Here is a 20,520-nt window from a genome sequence, read left to right as displayed (position 1 = left end):
TAGACAGATTTGTGGGATTTACCCTTATCAAAGTGTGTCATGTTAAGTTAAGTTACATTTGTTTATATAGGCTAGCACTTTATAAAAATACAGATTGTTTCAAACCGGCGCCATGGTAATACAGGAAAATAACAGTAGCCTATGAATGTTGCAATGTTTTTTAATTATGAAAGAATACAATTCCAGCTTTACAACAGCACTGAAAAGACTATAGTGTCATTATTCAGCTAATTTTAGTTCAATAACAATGTGAATGTTGCAAATGTATTTATAAGAATGTTTGCTTTTTAGCTTAAAGACATTTGGTGTTGGCGAAAGCTACTTTTAAAAGTAATGCGCTACTTTCTAAAACAAATCCCTAAATATTGCATTACTCCCTAAAAAAGTAACTCAGCTACTTTTTTTACTTTTTTTAATGGAAAGAAATGTGTTATGTTACTTCTACGTTAGTACAATGAGTAAATGCATGCTCGCATTTAGAGCTACAGTATCCATCATGTTCACACACAGTGCCCCACAACGCTTACCGGTACTCCAGATTTCTCAACATGGGGGCAAGAGAGCAACAAAGTAACTTGCGTTACTTATTTGAAAAAAGTAACTCTGGTATTTTGTTGTCAATTCAAGTAATGCAGTTGTTAATTTAGTAGCTGTCCCAAAGGCACACTTCATGTGCACTCTCGGCCTTGTGGACTTACAATGGCCGCTGCGTGCGCATGTCCATTAAGTCCATGAGACCGTAGGGTGTCCCATTTGTCATTTTAGGTCTCGGAAGGGTGCTCGTGAGTTACGCCGTTTCTGTTATGCGCCCTTGATGCACACTGGTGCAGGTTATGCAGCGTACTTCTGCCCGGGAGTCAAAGCAGGATTACAACATGAAAGTGCAGACTCAGAGGAAGACCGGGATGGTTTAGGGTGCCATTTGGGACAGAGCCTTAGTAGTCACTTTAACTCGGGTTTCTTGTAATCAGTGTTGGAGAAAGTTACTTTGAAAATGAATGCTTTACAATATTGCGTTACTGCTTTAAAAACTAACTACTGACTAATTGTGTTACTGTTTAAGAAAATTACTTTTTAGGTAGTGTTTACTACTTTTTAAAAAAAGTAATGCTACGTTACTCTTGCATTACTGAATACATATATATATATATATATATATATATATATATATATATATATATATATATATATATATATATATATATATATATATATATATATATATATATATTAGGGCCGGGACTTTAACGCGTTAATTAAGATTAATTAATTACGTGACTTTAACGCGTTAATTAATTATGCAATTTTTTAAAAAAAATAAATAATTGACCACACTTAATTTTGCACCGCGGAACATTTTTCAATGAATGAGTTTCGACGGACCGATTATACTGGAACACCAACTAGCGCTCCGGAGTCACGACAACAACAAACCATGAGTGAACATGAACAAAGAAGCTGATGAGACTGCTTTGCTTGGCCCCGTGGATGGGAAATTTTGTTTTAAAAAACGAAAGAATGGATGCGTCGACAAGAGCATGGTTGTGACCAAGCTATACAACAAGGAATTAGCGTATCACCGCAGCACATCGAGCCTCAAATATCACAAATATGCTTTTGCTAAACTTAATGGCAAACATTGCGCTGGTCTGCTGGACTGAAATAAATAAACAATATTTTGTTGATTAAGCTTATGTATTCAGTCATTATTCAATGGTATACTAAAAATACATGTGAAAAATTACTTCTCATTGTTCTCAGGTCAAATATTTATGCAATTAAAATGCGATTAATTTCGATTAATTAGTTACAAATCCTCTAATTAATTAGATTTTTTTTTTTTTTATCGAGTCCCGGCCCTAATATATATATATATATATATATATATATATATATATATATATATATATATATATATATATATATATATATATATATATATATATATATATAAAAAATTCTATTTTTGGGCAAAAGTGAAGAAAGAAAACGTTTAGCACACAAAAATAATAAAAAGGTGGACACAACGCCTCTGCACTTACATTTTTTCTCAACATTGGGACAAAAGAGCTGTCAGTCAATAAATGGAAAATTAAAGTAACTTGCGTTACTTATTTGAAAAAGTAACTCAGATATTTTTTTGCCAATTTTTTTTTAAGTAATGCGTTATTTTACTAGTTACTTGAAAAAGTAATCTAATTATGTAACGATGCATTAACCCCAACACTGCTTGTAATGTAATATGAGGTTGTGTAAATTACACAGTTTTAATTTGTGTTTGATTTAACCCTTTGAAGAGTGTCTAATCTGAGTGTTTCTTTGTCTTAAGTGTTAAATCCATGCAGCAACAAGATGCCGGGAAGTACTGGTGTGAAGTTGAATATCACGGCACGATCATTTCCTCTGAGCCTGCTTGGATTGCAGTCGAAGGTTTGTCATGTATTTCTTCTGAATCCTTCAAGTAATGTATTTCTCAGATCATATCATGTTCCTTTAATGCAAACATTACACTTTTTGCCTCTCTGCTCATTTTTAGGTGTGCCTCATTTTGTGGAGGAACCCAAGGATGTAGCTGCATTTGCAGGGGAACCCTTCAACCTGACGTGTGCTGCATCAGGTCCTCCGGAACCTGTGGAGGTGTTGTGGTGGCTGGGAGGAGAACAGAAGGGTGATTTCTTGCCCTCCCCCTCAGTTCTCTTTGTTAAAGGTGAGAGACACCAAGGGCCTGTCCCAATACCCACTGTTGCAGTCTTTTGACCACTTGTCTACTTGCATGAAATATTTCCAGTGATTGGCCCAAGTCTTCAAGTGGGTGTGAAGACTGCAAGTGTTTGTTGAACTTTTGATTAACTGATGGGACACACAACATCTTTTTCTTTCGGCTGTTCCCTTCAGGGGTCGCCACAGCGAATCATCTGCCTCCATCTACTTACACACTTACAACATAATGTTATAAAAATGCAAGTTGATTACTTTCTACTTTAAGGGGGCTTTTACACTGGGTTGGGTGTGGTCCAAGAGTGATTTTTCCTGATGCAACAAAAGTGCGAGTTGCATTCACATTCCCACGAATCAAGCCAACGTCCCATTGCAACCAATCTCAGAGTACCTCCTACAACAGGGGTCGCCAACTGGCGGACTCCGGTCCGGATCCGGACCGCGAGATGCATCCATCCGGACCGCGAAGCCGTTTGACACACTGAAATAACTAAATGCCAAATGCGATTTAAAATAAATAAATAAATAATCACATTTATATCAGGCATCTCAGTAGAACCGTTTTTCCTATGTTGCCACGGTTGCGTTGACAGGATCTCACAGCGGACGCACACATTACGAGCGAGCTCAGTTTTGAATCGACTACTGACAGAAGAACTTCATGATGAGTGTATCTCTTGTAGCACAGGGTGAAATCAGTATGTACATGGAGGATTGGAGGGAAATATAATATAAATGTAATACATCGTGCAGCTCTTCTGTCAGAAGTCGATTCAAAACTGAGCTTGCGCGTATGTAAGCGTCCGGTGTGAGATCCTGAGACGCGCCCATGAGCTTCAGTCCGGTGTGCGGCTACGTTACTATGCTCACTACATGTTTAGACGCGCATTGAAGAGACTGAAGAAAACGGCGCGCAAAACAGAGGCTGAATCAGAAATTGGCCCCTTAACCCTCATTTACTATTCCCTACGTTTGTCCACTATTAGCCTACAGTTCACTTGAAGGAGTGAATGAAAACGAGTGCGTGAAGTCGGACAGCTGTTGTGTGTACATCGGCTGTACACCCTATTGCGGTGCCACATGTGAGTACACTCAAACATGTCCACTGTGGTTTTGGACGCCACTACAAATGGCTGTCCCCTCAAATAATGCCCTATTTAGGGTATAGGGGCGATTTCTGATTCAGCCATACACATTTTAAAGACCCCTTTATCCTCAGCAGTCTGAGGTAAGGGCGCAGAAAATAAATGAGCCAATTTCTCACATGCATTGAAGTTCAGACAATGTAGCTATATTCACTTTTTTATTATTATTATTTTTTTTTTTTTTTGGAACAAGGAATGTTTATGCTTCCATTCCATCTTTAAGTTCAACTCAGCTCAGCCTTTTGAGAGGCTATTTACGTTTTTCTGGATTTAAAGGAACAGTTGAAATAAAGAGATAAAATATTTTGTGGACTTTTTCATTTTTCCAACACTGGTGGCACCTTATTTTTGCCTGTTTGTGTTTCTGGATGATATTGCAAATGATTTTTTACCAGTGCAATTTGAAGCACAGAGAGAGCAGTGCTGAAGATAGTCTTTACCTAACTAAATGTGGACTATACATGTGAATGAACATAAAATTATGTTATGAGATTTCTGTTTTGTTTTTTAACCAGGAGGGTTTGTGTTCATTGATTGTTACTGTTTATCTCAGTTCAGCAGAAAAAGCACTTTAGTTGCTAGTAATGTTGAAATGAATGTATTTTCAGTGCAGATTTAGAGATGAAGGCATTTTTTCATTCATCATATTTTTGTCAGACATGGCTACTGGTTGAATTAGATATTTTGTACCAATGCAAACAGAATAACCTCAAAATTAAATACATTTTTTGAAGGATTACCTATGTTTCCTTTAAAAAAATGAAAAGACATACTTTATCTATATGAGAACATATTATATTTTGTTCAATAAAGACATTTTAATCTACACTAATTTCTTTAGTCTGGCAAAAAGACATCGATTCATGTTTTTAGGTATATAACTGTCCGGACCTCGGCCGGTGAGAAGGTTTTTTTTCTGGACCCCAAGCTATTTTAGTTGAAGACCCCTGTCCTACAAGTTAGCCTCGGGTTTTGGAACCCCGGTGCACTCCTGGGTCCACATGACCGCTTTCACATTACCAATTTTTCATGTAAACCGTGCCCCGTTTGAACTAACCTTCCAGTGAGAAATCCCTCTAAAATTGACCACTAAATGTGTGTTCAATATTCCCACAATTTAAGTAATCGGAGTGTCCATTTACACCTTGCATTAGCGCCACCCTGGTTGGGCCAAACAAGATAAAAGTGAAAAAGAAATGGTTTGAACATATAGTATGTTGACATTTATCATTTGGATTTTGCATTTATGATGCAATTCTGAGACCACTTTGAAGTATTCTGTGCATTAAAGTGTGCATCGAGGACACTTCCTGTTGCGTGCACATGCTGGGACAGGCAATTCACTCAACACCCACCAGGCAGCCTTTCTAGTCAAGCAACTCCTAACATTTTCAAAACTGTTTACCAATTCCGTTAAATCAAAATAATAAATGTCAGCATATTGAATGTTCAAATAATTTGCTCAAATCAGGCTAAATATTTATTTTTAAGTATTTTTAGTCCAACTAATCAACTAATCAATCTAATCAAGTCATGGGCAAAAAGTGAAAAAGTGTTACTTCCTTTCCAACAGTTACCATGATGAGCATTGCAATCTTCCCCCATTCAAGTACAACAGTTTAGTTTAACTACTCTTTAGAAAATGTAAGCTATACAATTTTAACATAATGCATCAGAGCCCACACATGACGTGCTGGAGAGAAAAAAAAAATGTATATGCATAAAATAATTTTATATATATATATATATATATATATATATATATATATATATATATATATATATATATATATATATATATATATATATATATATATATATATATATAATATATTACAAATAGAGAGAAATATGTAATACATCTATGAACTAGATATACATAATTTGTTCCCTCGCTTTATTGAGTTACCTTGAACGTTTAGTATCTAAAACAAAAGAACAAGTTGTTGGCATGATTGACATTCTAGTAGATTGTGTTCAATTATAGTATTCAGAAAATAATAATTAAAAAAAAAAGTATATAATATTTTGTCACACTACACAACTACCTGAGCTACTCTTGCGCTACAGTAAATTTAGTGAAGTTAGTAGCACCGCTAGTTAGTTGAGTTAGTTACTAACTTAGTAACTCTCCAATACTGCTCTGATAACTCTCCTATATTAGATATTTCATGGAAGTCATTTTGCTCATAACACCAAGTAGTTTCAGTACTTCGAAACATCATGTGAAATATCTAAGATTTACATATCGTCTTTCAAATCTTATGTGAGGTAATATACTTTGCAGATAAAATATAAAACTGAGTAACTGGTTGCTTTCAGTGGGTTGGGTGACTCTGTAGATAGTGAACTGTATGATGTTTCCAGTAGGGCAAGTTTGTGCTTACATGTAAATAGTGTAATATTACATAAGGTTTTGAGAGATTTCTTTTTTTTTAATTTTTAGCAACAGGGTAATTTTGTGAATATTTTTGATTTTTGAATATGTCTCATTTATTGAACTATAAAAGTGAATATTTTGCTGTGTAATAGGTGTCTGAGATGTTTATATTTCTCCTCATGTTCTTGTGGAGAAAAAGCCTCCTGTTAGTGGATAATGTCAAGGCCAGTTTCCTGCCTTTACATTTGTAACTGGATCTCTTTTTCTGTGTGGGAATGCATTATAGTAATCAATGCTGTTAGTGTGGTAAAGCCCAGTAAAGTAAACATTCCATTTTAACAGCATATGCTTAGAAATCATTGAGTCATTAAGCCTGTGTAACACTGTGTGTCATGTGTTGCTATTATCAGCTACTTGCACCTTTAGCAGAAATGAGTTTGTGACTCACTTAGTCACCGAGTTGAAAACCGGGCCTTTCGTGGTTTATAGAGGACAAATAGCCCTGTCATCATATAAAACAATGTCACAGCTGTCATGTCCTTGTTCATGAGGCAAGTTAAAACATCAGAATGTTTTTTGTCTATTCTTTTAGTTATAAAAAAAAAAACTTTATGAGTCAAGCGATGATTTCACTTCATTTTACAGTATGTGTACTTACCTAAGAAAGTACTGGTTAATATAACGTAACTACATGGGTTAAGGTTAGGTTTAGGGGTAGGTTCAGGTTTAGTAGTACCTAGTTATTATTACCCAGATATTGCAATTAGTACTATAATACACCGATCAGGCATAACATTATGACCTAAAATTGTGTTGGTCCCTCTTTTGCTGCCAAAACAGTCCTGACCCGTCGAGGCATGGACTCCACTAGACCCCTGAAGGTGTGCTGTGGTATCTGGCACCAAGATGTTAACAGCAGATCCTTTATATCCTGTAAGACTTGTTTGTTCAGCATATCCCACAGATGCTCGATTGGATTGAGATCTGGGTAATTAGAGGCCAAGTCAACACCTCAAACTTGTTGTTGTGCTCCTCCTCAAACCATTCCCTTAACCATTTTTGCTTTGGGGCAGGGCGCATTATTCTGCTGAAAGAGGCCACAGCCACCAGGGATTACCGTTTCTATGAAAAGGTGTACATGGTCTGCAACAATGCTTAGGTAGGTGGTATGAGTCCACATGGGCAGTAAAATCCTCATGTATGGCAGGACCCAAGGTTTCCCAGCAGAACACTGCCCAAAGCATCACACTGCCTCCGCCGGCTTGCCTTCTTCCAATAGTACATCCTTGTCCCATGTGTTCCCCAGGTAGGTGACACACACCCGGCCATTCACATGATGTAAAAGAAAACGTGATTCATCATGTCCTCACTGTTGGCACTTTCGATGGTGGACAGGGGTCAGCATGGGCACCCTGACTGGTCTGCTGCTATGCAGCCCCATACACAACAAACTGCAATGCACTGTGTATTCTGACACCTTTCTATTAGAACCAGAATTAACTTCATGAGAAATTTGGGCATTAATGTCATTAATGACCCATTGATGTCATTAATGACTCACCCTAATGTTGTTCCACACCATAGACCGTAAAAAAATATGGACGACTCGACATCATCCGTTTCCGCTTGGCAGATTTGAAGCTTTCAGGCGCCCTTGCACCTGCCTTGCACGGCGCTGACATCTTGGGACCGAGTCTGCGCAGTAGAGATTTCGGGACCGGAGTTGCGCAGTAGAGCGCAGGAAGTAGAGCAGGAAGTACAGTCGCGATATCAAAAGCCCGCCCACACTCTCGCAGATGCAGAACAATTAATAATGTTGGTGTGAAATAAACAGTTATGGAAATGTAGAAATTAAAGCTAAAGCTCTAATCTGCTCCCAAAAATTTCGAAAAAAGTCCGTTAGTGCCTCAGTGACAACTTCACTCAGAGAAGCCGTCAGTCTCAGCTGTCAATCATGACGTCACACCCCCCGATTTTATAGCATCAAATAACTAACTCAAAGTAAACTTATTTTTAAAACGAACACCTGAAATGAAATCATCGTGATGATAACTGCCTTTAGTGACATAAACTAACTTTGGGGAAACATTTTTGAAGTGTAATTTTATTATTTAGTTTGCCTCGCGTCCATTAGAAATCACAGAGGGGCGGCTATACTGGGACCGGTCACCGGGGGGCGATCGAGGCGCGAAAGCTTCAGTAAATAAGAGGGAGACTGCAGGCTTGTTCCACACCAAGGGGGTAATCTAGCGCTCGGAAAGCGTTCCACCCCTAGGGGCTGCCATTGCTAACCAAGCCATCACCTGCTGTTAGCATCCCATTGACTCCCATTCATTTTTGAGTCACTTTGACAGTGAATAACTTTACATCTGAGACGTTTAAAGACTCCATTTGTCCATTGTTTATTTCTAAAGAAACACGACAATGTATAAAAGGCTCCATTACCTTGTATCTTACACTATCGCCCCGCAGAAGCTGTTTTTGTAAAAATAGGCTAACGATTGCGTCATAACCAACGCGACCCTGTCGCACAGTTGAGAAATTACCGTATAGACCTGAGGAGACGCTCCCAGGCAGTCTTTTACTGTCTATGAGACAGTCGGGGGGACGTGGAGACATGTCCTGGAGACTAGTCTGATAAAGTCAAGGGGGAAGAATGGGGAGAAGCCCATAGTGAGCCAAAAGCAACGGGAGAAAATATTTAAACAACGTGATTCAGATTTCGCTTTCCACATCTACTAGAAGACTCACAGCTGTCAGACAGGAGGCTCACGTCACATCTACGTCGTCAAGCTCAGTCTGAGCCTGCGCAGTTCGCTCAGCCATCAGGAAGTGAGTGCCCCTAGGTTGACTTCATTATTTCGCCGTAGACGTCAATGGGGTCGCTGTGTCCATTTCTTTTACTGTCTATGTTCCACACCCGTAAGACCTCCGTTCATCATCACAACACAGATAACCGTCACGAGGACGAGGACGTGCTGAAACTCTCTTTGCTTAAATTAGCTCAAAATTACTATCAGATGTAAGTAATTACCTTGACAAACTATACATCATTAAAAAGATCTAAGACTAAAGTTTAATTTTGTTACCTCTGTTTTATTCTCAAAGTCTTATAATGACCGTAATGTGTTAATATGTGCCAGGAGTTATGAATATGATCTTGGGCGTCGCTACCTTTTGATTGTAATATGCGCGTCATTTGCTCCCATTCATAAAAAACTCTTCTCTGGTCGTCATGAAGACACTCGACAAAACAACTTCCCTCAGGGCTTTTACTTCAAATGTGTGCAGATGTGGAGAAATATTGATAGATTCTCACATGTTTGAGTCAAATTTCTATACAGAGAAGTATTATTTATTCAATCTTTATCCAAAATCCGCGGATGTGTGATTATGAGCGCAGTATACTGTGATATGCTGTGTTTTCAATTCATTCTGGCAGCCGGAGGGCGCTGGAAAGCTGTACTACTGAAAATTCACCCCTTATGGAACACATGAAGAACAGACACACCATGTGACATTCAGGAAGTATCTGACATGACCAAAGCTGCTTTCTAGCGATCGTCAAATGGCTATTTTATGCAGATAGACACGTTTTAAGACAATAAACACACAATCGCGGCAATATATGGTTGGTCTGTGTTCTTTATGCCATGTTGGGTGGTTTCATAATAGATGATATTTATAATGCAATGCTATTCCACATAGCTTTTAGCATTGTATATTTTCTGTCAGATTTTTTGACCCGAAGCTACATGAGATCACATATTGTTATATAAAACACTCGACTTATAAATTATAAAGTGATATGAAGCAAGTTTTGAATAATAAAACATGATTTTAATCGTATAAATTGTTGTTTTGCTGGTGTGCTAAGCTAACATGCTAGCTTGCCCTAGATGCACCTGCCACTGAGTAAATACTTTATTTTTATGAACATTTTCTAAATGTAAAACTACTGAAATGCTTATTTGGACGAAATGCATTCAATAGAGTCTCAGTGAGGGTAAAGTGAGAGGTTTGATTTAGAAATGAGGTTTGAATAGAACAGTTTGAATAGAGAATCGTTAGTAATTATAATGCAGACAAAAGAATAATAATTAGAGCCATAACCAGTCCGCAGAAGCGTGAATGTGTGCCGGGGAGACAAACTGAATGGGGCAGTTTGCACCCCTAAACAATAGAGGCAAAATAGAGAATGAAAGCTGAGAAGACATGGCAATAAACATCAGTTGATATTTTAGAGATATCTCAAAATAAAATCACATGAAACGATCTTGTAAAACGTTTAATAAAATTCAGAGTTTTAGACTGATCATCTTCAGATCTGAAATATAACATGGTCAGACTTGTGGCTTTAGCTGTAGTGCATTTCTAGATTTCTCCAAGGGCCACTTCAATTTTATTTTCATAAAGATATTTCATACAAATAAATTTCTAATAACTTTACAAAACTTTGAAGCTTATTATAGCTTTTTTTTTATTATAAAAAATATTATCATTTTGACTTTACAGTAAACTGCTAGGTGTCTGCTTTCAAATGAGACCATAATTATGCTTTTAGTGCAAAGGATTCACAAACTGTGTTTGTTTTAGTCTGAGTATACATTTCTTAGGATTTTTTCAAAATTTAGAAATCAGCTTAACAGGTTAAGATATTTTATATTTAGTCCGACAGCGTATCTAAGTGTAGACAAACTATACTGTCCATGTCCAGAAAGGGAATAAAAACATCATCAAAGTAGTCCATATGTGACATCAGTTAGTTAATTAGAATCTCTTGAAGCATCGAAAATACATTTTGGTCCAAAAATAACAAAAACTACGACTTTGTTCTGCATTGTCTTCTCTTCCGCTTTTGTTTTCAAACCTCAAATAAAGATTCAAATGGTTATGAATCAGTGGATTGATTCATGATTCGGATCGCCAATGTCACATGATTTCAGCAGTTTGGCAGTTTCACACGTGATCAGAATCATGAATCAATATGCTGATTCATAACCGTTTGAATCTTTGTTTTTATTCCCTTTCTGGACATGGACAGTATAGTTTGCCTACACTTAGATACGCTGTCAGACTAAAATATATCTTAAACTGTGTTCCGAAGATGAACGGAGGTCTTACGGTGTGGAACAACATGGGTGAGTCATTAATGACAAATTTCATTTTTGGGTGAACTAACCCTTTAAAGTAGCTTGTCTGTTTGATCAAACCACACAGGCCAGCCTTCGCTCCCCACATACATCATTGAGCCTTGGCCACCCATTACCCTGTCGCCGGTTCACCACTGTTTCTTCCTTGGAACCACTTTTGATAGGAACACCCCACAAGAGCTGCAGTTTGAAAGCGCTCTGACCCAGTCGTCTAACCATCACGATTTGGCCTTGTCAAACTCGCTCAAATCCTTTTGAGGAAAACTTTAAGGACAAAATGTGCACTTGCTACCTAATATATCCCACCCACTAACAGGTGCCGTGATGAAGAAATAAAATGGTACTCTAAATAAGAAGCTAAAACTGCCAATAAGTGGCCGTAAAAGTCTAAATGAGTAAGTCATTGAGTCATTCGTTCAAACGGCTGGTTCTTTCAGGAATTAAGTAAATGGCTCTCTTTATAAATGGGCCATTGAATCATTGGATCACCCGATTAATTTGCTCAAAATGCAAATTCATTCAGAAACTAAACACCCCTGAGTGTTGCTCCAAGGTGCACAACAGTTCCGTTCTGGCTTTATAGGTTATATTTTCCTTGGCAAAATTGAGCAAAAGCATGACAATACAATATTAACTTCTTATTTATTGAGCTGTTGTGTATATTGTGCGTGCGTGCGTGTGTGAGAGTTGTAATATATATGTATGTGTATAGGTATATGTATGTCTCATGTTTTATATATTTAAAATATATTAGTATTTTAAAATATATTTATATTAATCGTCACAAATACAGTTTTCTTGACATGCTTCATGATTTCACCCATTTAATACGATTTTTTGCAAACTTATCTTAAGATATTCAGTACCCTCTGATGTGCTGACCACTTCAATGTGTTTGTCATTTGCTCAACCAGGTGTGAATGACAGTATAAAGTTTTACTGTGAGGCCAGGAACGCTCGAGGCATCTCTGTATCACGCATAGGCACAGTACTCATTAAAGGTGAGACATACCACAGTGTTTCTACTTCCCACTTACACAACTTTTATTGCTGTAGTTCAGCATAATTGCATTCAAAAATCAAAATTGGTTGTTGTTTTGCCAGTAATCCATCATAAACAGGCATCCATACAAATACAACCACAAATTGCTGATTGCAGAGAGTAGATAAATATGTTGTTGTTCTAATGTTTTTCTTTAAATGTAATGGTTATGTGCAGTCCGTCCGGATTCCCCCCGGGATGTGAAGGTACATCATGTGTCTGATCTTAATATAACCATAACATGGAGTCCAGGTTTCACTGGGCACTCACAGCTTTCCACCTGCACTGTACAGGTAAAGTATACACATTACTACATAGTGTTTGACATTATCGCATGCCTTTTTCTGTCCATGTCCTCGTGTTGTTCATATACACGGCCATACAGTCCTAGTGCTTGGTCATAAGAGGAATAGATCACCGCAAAATGAAAATCATTTATTCACCCCTTGTCATTCCAAACCCGTATCATTTGTCTTCCTGCTGTGTAACACATGGCAGATGTTTTACACTAGTCATAAGGACTACTTTTAAACAGAAGAGGACGTCATCTGTAAAAACAAATAAATCTCACTGCTCTTTTTAGAAAACATTTTGCATGTAAACGGTTTTAGAAATCTCTTTAAATAAAGATTCCTAACTCTTTATTTAAAGAGATTTCTAAAACCGTTTACATGCAAAATTGCAGTTTCTATCTAAATTCTCAGGTTTCAAATCTGTAAACTTAAACAAAAATTAATATCTTCCTGTAATACATTGCTAGGTTTCAAAGGGATCTGGAAAGAAGGTAAAACTTCCTGATCTGGATGTTGTAGTTCCTCCCTTCCAGCATGTGTTTGAGGGGCTCAGCAGTTACTCAAATTACAGTGTAAGAATCCGATGTGATAATGAGGTGGGCTCTTCCCCCTTCTCTCCCTGGGTGGACTTTCACACTCCAGAGGCAGGTAAGGGATAAGATAATAATGTTTTTCATGCTTGCTGTTTCTTTCTGTTAGTCAAATTAACATAAATGGCTTTTTAGCTAGAAAAGCGTTGCTGTTGACAAAATTACAGACATTTTTATTTGCATTCATACATTTTGGCCAGACACTTTTATCCAAAGCAGCTTACATTGTATTCAAAGTAAACATTTTATCAGCTCTTGCATTCCTTGGAAATCGAACCCATGACCTTGGCATAGCTTGATCCATGCTCCACTCTTTGAGAATGGTAAGGTTCCCACAGACATGAAAAACCTGCAAATATCAGGGAAAAAATTATTCCTTTTAATAGTTATTGAATTCTCTTAAATTATTAAAATGTTTATTTGTATACAAATTGTTCTTTATGAGTGCAGTCACTTTAAAATTAGTTTGTGTGTAAATGTGTGTAAGTTTCTTATTGTTGAAATAGCCCATCCCAGCTTAATTGCAGACTATAAGTAAACTATTATAAGGCAGATTCCCCTGAAATACAATGTTGGAAATTTCAAAATAATTGGTTAGAAAGTTTGTAACTCATGTTAACATTTAAAAATGAAGTTGATTAGGAACATTTAAGAGACCATTGCGACATGACAATTTAAAAAAGTATTCGTAATTAGCTTTTGCAACTACATGTCAACTAACTCTTATTAGACTATTAAGTAAGGTATAGTGTTAGTAAAATAAGTAAACACTTAAATGAAGCAGACATTCTACTAATACTCTAGTAATGACTGCTAGTTGACATATAATCGAAAAGTTACTTATAGTTAGTAGAATGTCTAAGTTAGACTATCAAAATAAAGTGTTACCTTTTTTATTGTACTTTTGTTTCTTTTTTGTACTTTTTTCATTTGAAATTTGATCCCATACTATCCCTGCGTCTCAATCAGCTCCCTAGTTTACTAGTCAGGGCACTGCTTAGGACATAAGTCAATGGGCTCCCTGATCAGTGCCCTGACAACTGAACTAGGGAGCAGATTGAGACACACCCTATGTGTCTGTATGAAGAGTGGTTAGGTGCAAAAAAGAGAGGAAGGAAGGAAATAGCGTTTGTAGAATTCACATCCATCTCAAAGGAAGCTTAAAGTTCTCCACAACATGGTTGCTGCATACATCACTAAATTACTATGTTTGGATCAAGGAGGGATAGTAGAAGCTGACACATTTAATTCCAGACTGTAGTAGTTCAAAGTTCTGAGAAGGATAGTCATTAGTGACTAACGTTTTTAACATTCCATCGGATATAAAACCGCTTGCTGTTCTAACCAACATTTTGATGGGTTGGAACTTGGAAGTAAACAAACAGCCCAGAGAGCTGGTTCTGGCCAGATGCCTGGAGCAAGGGGGTCTGGAAGGGGAGGTGCTGATAGATGTGTTTGAGGAGCAGAGGGGGTTTCTGAAGTTGACCCTGTTTGCATGTTTGTAAACTGGAAGCACTGGCTGCAGTCCAGTAGATTCCAGGCTGTGTGGTACAATGCACCATTGTGCGTGTCCCCAATCCATATCAATGCATTGCTGTCACATACAGAGTTCTGTATTCTGCCACCTACTGGCCAAAGCAGCTACTGAAACAATTTGAAATGGATTTGGTTTATTGGCATGTCATTTTATTTTCATTTTTATCCACTATAAATAAAAGTCTATTACTCTCCTCTCCACTTAAAATTAATTACATACATTACAAAGGTTTTTTTCTCCTCTAAATCAGTGGAGAAAAATGTGAACAAATTCCATCTGGGCCTGGCTGTGACATCATTTATTGTCGTGCAGAGGCGTTTGACTCATACTTTTGCCTGTATAGTGGCAATTGACCATCTGCATGCTCCCTTTTTTACTGTTTTCATATCTTTGGTACACAGCACCATCAGCAGCTCCAAAGAACTTTACCTTTGAACTCAGCGAGCAGCAGCTCACTCTGTCCTGGGCGGCACTGGAACAGGAGGAGCTTCGTGGAAGCTTGCTGGCATATAAAGTGCAGTGGAACCAGGGAGGAGAGAGTCAGGTATATTATTATAAAGGAAGACTGACACTGACACTGTTATTGAATTGATTTAATACTAAGGGCCCTATTTTAATGATCTGAGTGCATGGTCTGAAGCACATGGCTCAATTAGAAAACCGTTTTAAAACTCAACAACTTCAGAAACACAGAAAGTGTTCGGCGCACCAGTCACATGGTCCAAAAGGGTTGTACCTAGTCTTTTAATGAGTCATGGGTATGTTCTGGGCGTAGCATGGTGGATTTGCTTTTTACAAGGTGGAATTTGCAAACAGAAAGACTGAACGCTTCTCAAGAGGAATCCTTTTATTTCATATACTTAAAAATGTTTGTGTGCTGCCGCCTGTCCCTGTGTGTGTAATGAGCAGAGTGTGCGCACCTTGTGCACCGGCCTATAAGCGCAAATTATTAACGCGGCCTTTAAATAACACAAAAAAATACTGCGCTATTGTCTTTTAAACCAGGTTTTTGTGAGTCAATGGCACAGTCGTTTTCAGTTGCCTCAAAATAGCAATGCGCAGACAATGCCCCTGAAACAGTGTGGGGAAGCTACTCTGAAACTTTAGCTTTACAAGCTACCTGTAAGTTAAAGTAGATAAGTTACATTCAAGCTACCATTTTGAAAAAGTAGTTTTCAACTACACTACAAGTTACAATCAAAAAGTAGCTAGCTACATTGAAACTTTTTTTTTTTTACAATGACAAATAACTTTGAATAATTAATGAATAATGTTATACTATTTGGGGTTTCAAGCAATATAATGCAATATAATTGAGTTCAAAGAGTATAGTGTGAATTCAGGTTGATTTTTGGACACTTTTTTTCCATAGTCATTTCAGAATCTGTCAGAATCATTTGAATAATTGATACAATAAACACAATAATCTAATATAGCCTATATCTCAAACTGACTGTCAAAGTGCAACATGGCTAAAAATTTAACATCAGTGCAAGAATAAAATGTATGCAACTTAAATTAAATATTCAGGAGTCTGGATTAGGTTTACCACCATCAAACAAACCAAGTGTGGGATGATTATTAAGTTTGTGTGGGACAATGTGAGAAATGTTACCAACAGTAAAACATAACCTGAAACTGTTATATAATGTCTAAGTTAATAAAAACATTTTTAGTCTGCCTTTCAGCTGATTAAAAATATTTTGTTGTTTAGTCACAGAAAAAACTATTATATCACAATGGAATATGGTCTTTATTTTACATGTCATTTAAATTCGACTTCACTGAGCAGGCATCATGCAGATAAACTATTTTTGAAAGAGTTCTGACCAAGTCCAACTAAAACCCAACAAAATAAATAATGAATAAATAAAATATAAATCCACATGAAATTAGTTCATTGACAGTTTTATATATTCATTTATATTATATATTAACAATATAACCAATTTACCGAATTATCCAGTAGTTTTCTGAACAGACGCATTTATTAATATGATAATTAAAAACTAACAGACTGATGAAAATGTGGGACATTTTCTCAATATGCGACCTGCGGGACAAGGGGTGAAATTGCTCTAGCATACGGTACACGCAAAGCGGGACAGGTGGTCACTCCAAGGATTAGTCTAAAATGCAGGTTAAACTCTCAGCACATGCAGTGATAGAGCGCAGCATTCTGAACAGAACCGCTGCGAGTACCATGAGCTGCTCGCGTGAACGATGCAGGCGCTTTGCTTGCCTATTTATTTTCATTTCGAATGGTTTCGTTTAAAAGTGTACATTTCAAGCTTTCTATAACCTACACATGATAGATCTCATGTCTGTGAGGCAAGTAGCCTGCTGAGTTTTGGTTTATTTACAATGTTGTTTTACTGCTGAGCAGCTCAAATGAGTGAAGCGCGTCTGCAAGCTGAGCTTCCGTCACGCTGCTCAGCTCCGCTCGTTCTCGTCGTCAGATTCAGAACCTAAAAAAACGGAATGTAGCTTTTGGTCGCGCTACTCCGCAACTTGCTGTATAATGTAGTTAGCTACTGGAAAAGCTACACTGTTTTAAAAGTAACTGAGCTACTGACAAGCTACTGAAAAATGTAGTTAAGCTAGTAGCGTCGCTACTTGTAGCTCGCTACTGCCCAACACTGGCCTGAACACACCTAGTTTTCTAACCAGCACATCCATGGGCGAAAAGATGGGCACAAGTGCATTTGCTATTTAAACTGGACGTGAAATAACTACATCTGGCTGAAACTAGCAAAAAATACTTGTCACGCCTGCTGTCGCATTGCGTCGGGTGTATGATAGGGCCTTAAATCTGGATTGAGCTGGATGATGACCATGTCTTCTGTAGAGCTACTTTTGAGCAGAAAATGAAATTTCTTGATTGATGAATTTTAGAACTGTTCAGTTTATTATAAGCACGTACTGTAGTTATGTTGTCTGCCACTTTAAATGCTCAAGCTTTTTAAAGCAGGATGGATTTTAATTGGCTGTCAATGTGTTTGTTCATCAGCTGGGAGGGAAATTATTCTGAAAATGATTTCAAAGATATCCTTCTCGTGTGTCATTATCATTACAGTTGGTGTCGTCTCCATTATTCATATAGAATTAGAATGATTTATTGAAAAGTATAGTTATTGTTACCTTGGTATGAACGGTTCCAGTTTATTGCAGTGAAGCTGCTTTGAAATGAGTTGTATTGTTTAAAGAACTATATAAATAATTAATCATCTTTTTCCTGTTACTGATAATAGTCAAGAGAAGTGCACTACCAACCCTTATCCTTTATGCACATTTTGTTTTTCTGTCTCTATAGGATCCCTTACTTTTTAAGGACAACATTGCCCGGCTCTCGGGTGCAGGGCGATTCTTTAACGCCACCTTCCAGGTTGCTGCTTGCACAAAGGCAGGATGTGGCCCATGGAGTCGGCCTGTTCTTGTGATGCCCGTGTCAGGTTTGTCTGCCCCCCTGCCCTGAAATCAGGATTTCTGCAGTCATTGCAGCTTTTCTGTGACTGCATTTTCCCATTATGCATCACTCTTAAGAACGTGTGTGTCTGTGTGTGTCTGTGTGTGTCTGTGTGTGTCTGTGTGTGTCTGTGTGTGTCTGTGTGTGTGTGTGTGTGTGTGTGTGTGTGTATTTGCTGCTCATTATGCAGGAATGATGTAGCTTTAGGCACTTTTAAACAGAAGTGTTAATTAACACTCTCGTTGTGTCCTTTCAGCTATACAGGCTCAGACCCAGAGGGGCCACATGTGGGTAGGGCTTCTTTTCGGCCTTCTTGTGGCCACTATGGTGGGACTCCTATTGATTGTACTGGTACGCAACAGAGGCAAAGAGACCCAGTTTGGGTAAGTAGGTGTTATTACATATTTGCAGCCCACAATGCAGTAACTACAAATTTTGTCTGGAATAAGACTGAAATCTGTCTTCAACTTTCAGAGTCAAGTTTGTATAAATTATGCTCAAAATCAATGAAAACTGGACATCCCGTTTGTAGTCCGAGAACTTTAAATCCATTTTTCCAGTTTTAGTCATGATGTAGTTTGGTTTATTTTGCGTCTGTTGGTCAGTTTGTGGTAAATTGCATTTCTAAGATGTCTTTTAAGACCATGAAATATGGGTCATTTTGTCACGATTTGTTTTGTTTGCAGTTCTGCATTCGCAGCTCCAGGAGCAGAAGTACCAGTTTCCTTTACAGCTGCTAGGTCCTTCAACAGGCAGTTCCCTGAGCTCCCTGAATCCACATGTAAGTGCACATGTTGCTGTCACGCATGACTGCACTATCATCATTGACATCCTACAGTACTTGTTTGACAGGAAATTATAACTTTCGACTCTGTATCCCTCTAGTGGACAGTCTAGGAATCAACAGTGATTTAAAGGCTAAGTTACAGGATGTTCTCATCTCTGAAAGGCTCTTAACTCTGGGAAGAATGCTTGGAAAAGGTACATTATGACTTGGATGCTCATTTTAGTCTCGATTTTTGTTGTTGGGAAAAAACTAAAGTAAACCTCAAATGTGTTAAAGGGATAGTTCACCCAAAAATGAAAATATGATGTTTATCTGCTTACCCCCTGGGCATCCAAGATATAGGTGTGTTTGTTTCTTCAGTAGAACACACATGAAGATTTTTAACTCCAACCGTTGCTCGTATAATGCATATCAGTGGGGTATATTTCTATGAGAGTAAAAAACACAGACATACGAATCCATATCAAACCCTGTGGCTCGTGGCGACACATTGATGTCTTAAGACACGAAACGATCGGTTTCTGCGAGAAACCGAACAGTATTTGTTATTTTTTACAATGCCCTAGGGATGCCCAAAAACCCGGCGCAATCATAGATATATTTACATAGATTCCTCATTTGACTGATCCGTGCAGGCACTAATGAGGAATCATATATATATATATATATATATATATATATATATATATATATATATATATATATATATATATATATATATATATATATATATATGATCACACCAGGTTTTTGACCTTCTTCGATGGAATTAATGGCGCTGATGAGATACTACTAGTTGAGATTCATCTGATATGTGGTAAAAAATAACATAAATATGGGCTAACAAAATAGGGCTGTCAACATTAACGCAAATTCATTTTAACGGCACTCATTTTATTAACGCGCGATTAAGGCAGCACGCATTTTCTGTTTGATCCGTGGTTTAGCCCGTAGCTGGAGAAATTGAGATCAGCTATAGATGTAAAGGATGCAGCAGCAAATAGAAATAGGGAAAGGAAGTGGTTAACATTAACATTACTATTCTGAAACAAGTGCAGTTATAGCCATAAGCTACCTTTTTTTTCTGTATAACTTTTATTAGACTCCAGGTTGTGTTTTTACATTGAGCACATTCTCTGCATTTGAAGTCTGAGCACTCTTGCTCATATCCGAGGTAAATCATTAACACCATCACCACTTACAGTACATGTGTTTTATTGAACTAAATACATTACAGTCGGTTAAAACGAATGCAAGTTACTTTTCTGAACAAGCTTCCAGGTCCGCATGACAGCTTTCACATTACCGATTTTTCATATGAACTGTGCCCTGTTCTGAACTAAACTAACAGTGTGAAAATGCCCTTTATTTCTATTTTTAAAATGAGAGAAATCACTGCTTATTCTGAA

The 20,520-nt window shown here is 37.6% G+C and overlaps 1 protein-coding gene across 1 annotated transcript in view; it reads left to right on the top strand.

Annotated features, from left to right (window-relative positions):
* The window catches only part of tyro3 (TYRO3 protein tyrosine kinase), a 33,681-nt gene that overhangs the window by 8,063 nt on the left and 5,098 nt on the right, over positions 1-20,520 (top strand). Inside the window, exons 4-13 of the mRNA XM_067455933.1 lie at positions 2,330-2,430; positions 2,537-2,707; positions 12,311-12,397; positions 12,616-12,731; positions 13,199-13,379; positions 15,260-15,402; positions 18,172-18,310; positions 18,581-18,707; positions 19,011-19,105; positions 19,210-19,305. Coding sequence (XP_067312034.1) covers positions 2,330-2,430; positions 2,537-2,707; positions 12,311-12,397; positions 12,616-12,731; positions 13,199-13,379; positions 15,260-15,402; positions 18,172-18,310; positions 18,581-18,707; positions 19,011-19,105; positions 19,210-19,305 — 1,256 coding nt within the window. The remainder of the gene's footprint in view (positions 1-2,329; positions 2,431-2,536; positions 2,708-12,310; positions 12,398-12,615; positions 12,732-13,198; positions 13,380-15,259; positions 15,403-18,171; positions 18,311-18,580; positions 18,708-19,010; positions 19,106-19,209; positions 19,306-20,520) is intronic.

The sequence above is a fragment of the Pseudorasbora parva genome, chromosome 10 (genome assembly GCF_024679245.1).
Source record: "Pseudorasbora parva isolate DD20220531a chromosome 10, ASM2467924v1, whole genome shotgun sequence".
Lineage (NCBI taxonomy): Eukaryota > Metazoa > Chordata > Actinopteri > Cypriniformes > Gobionidae > Pseudorasbora > Pseudorasbora parva.
This window is presented reverse-complemented; position numbering and strand designations above follow the sequence as displayed.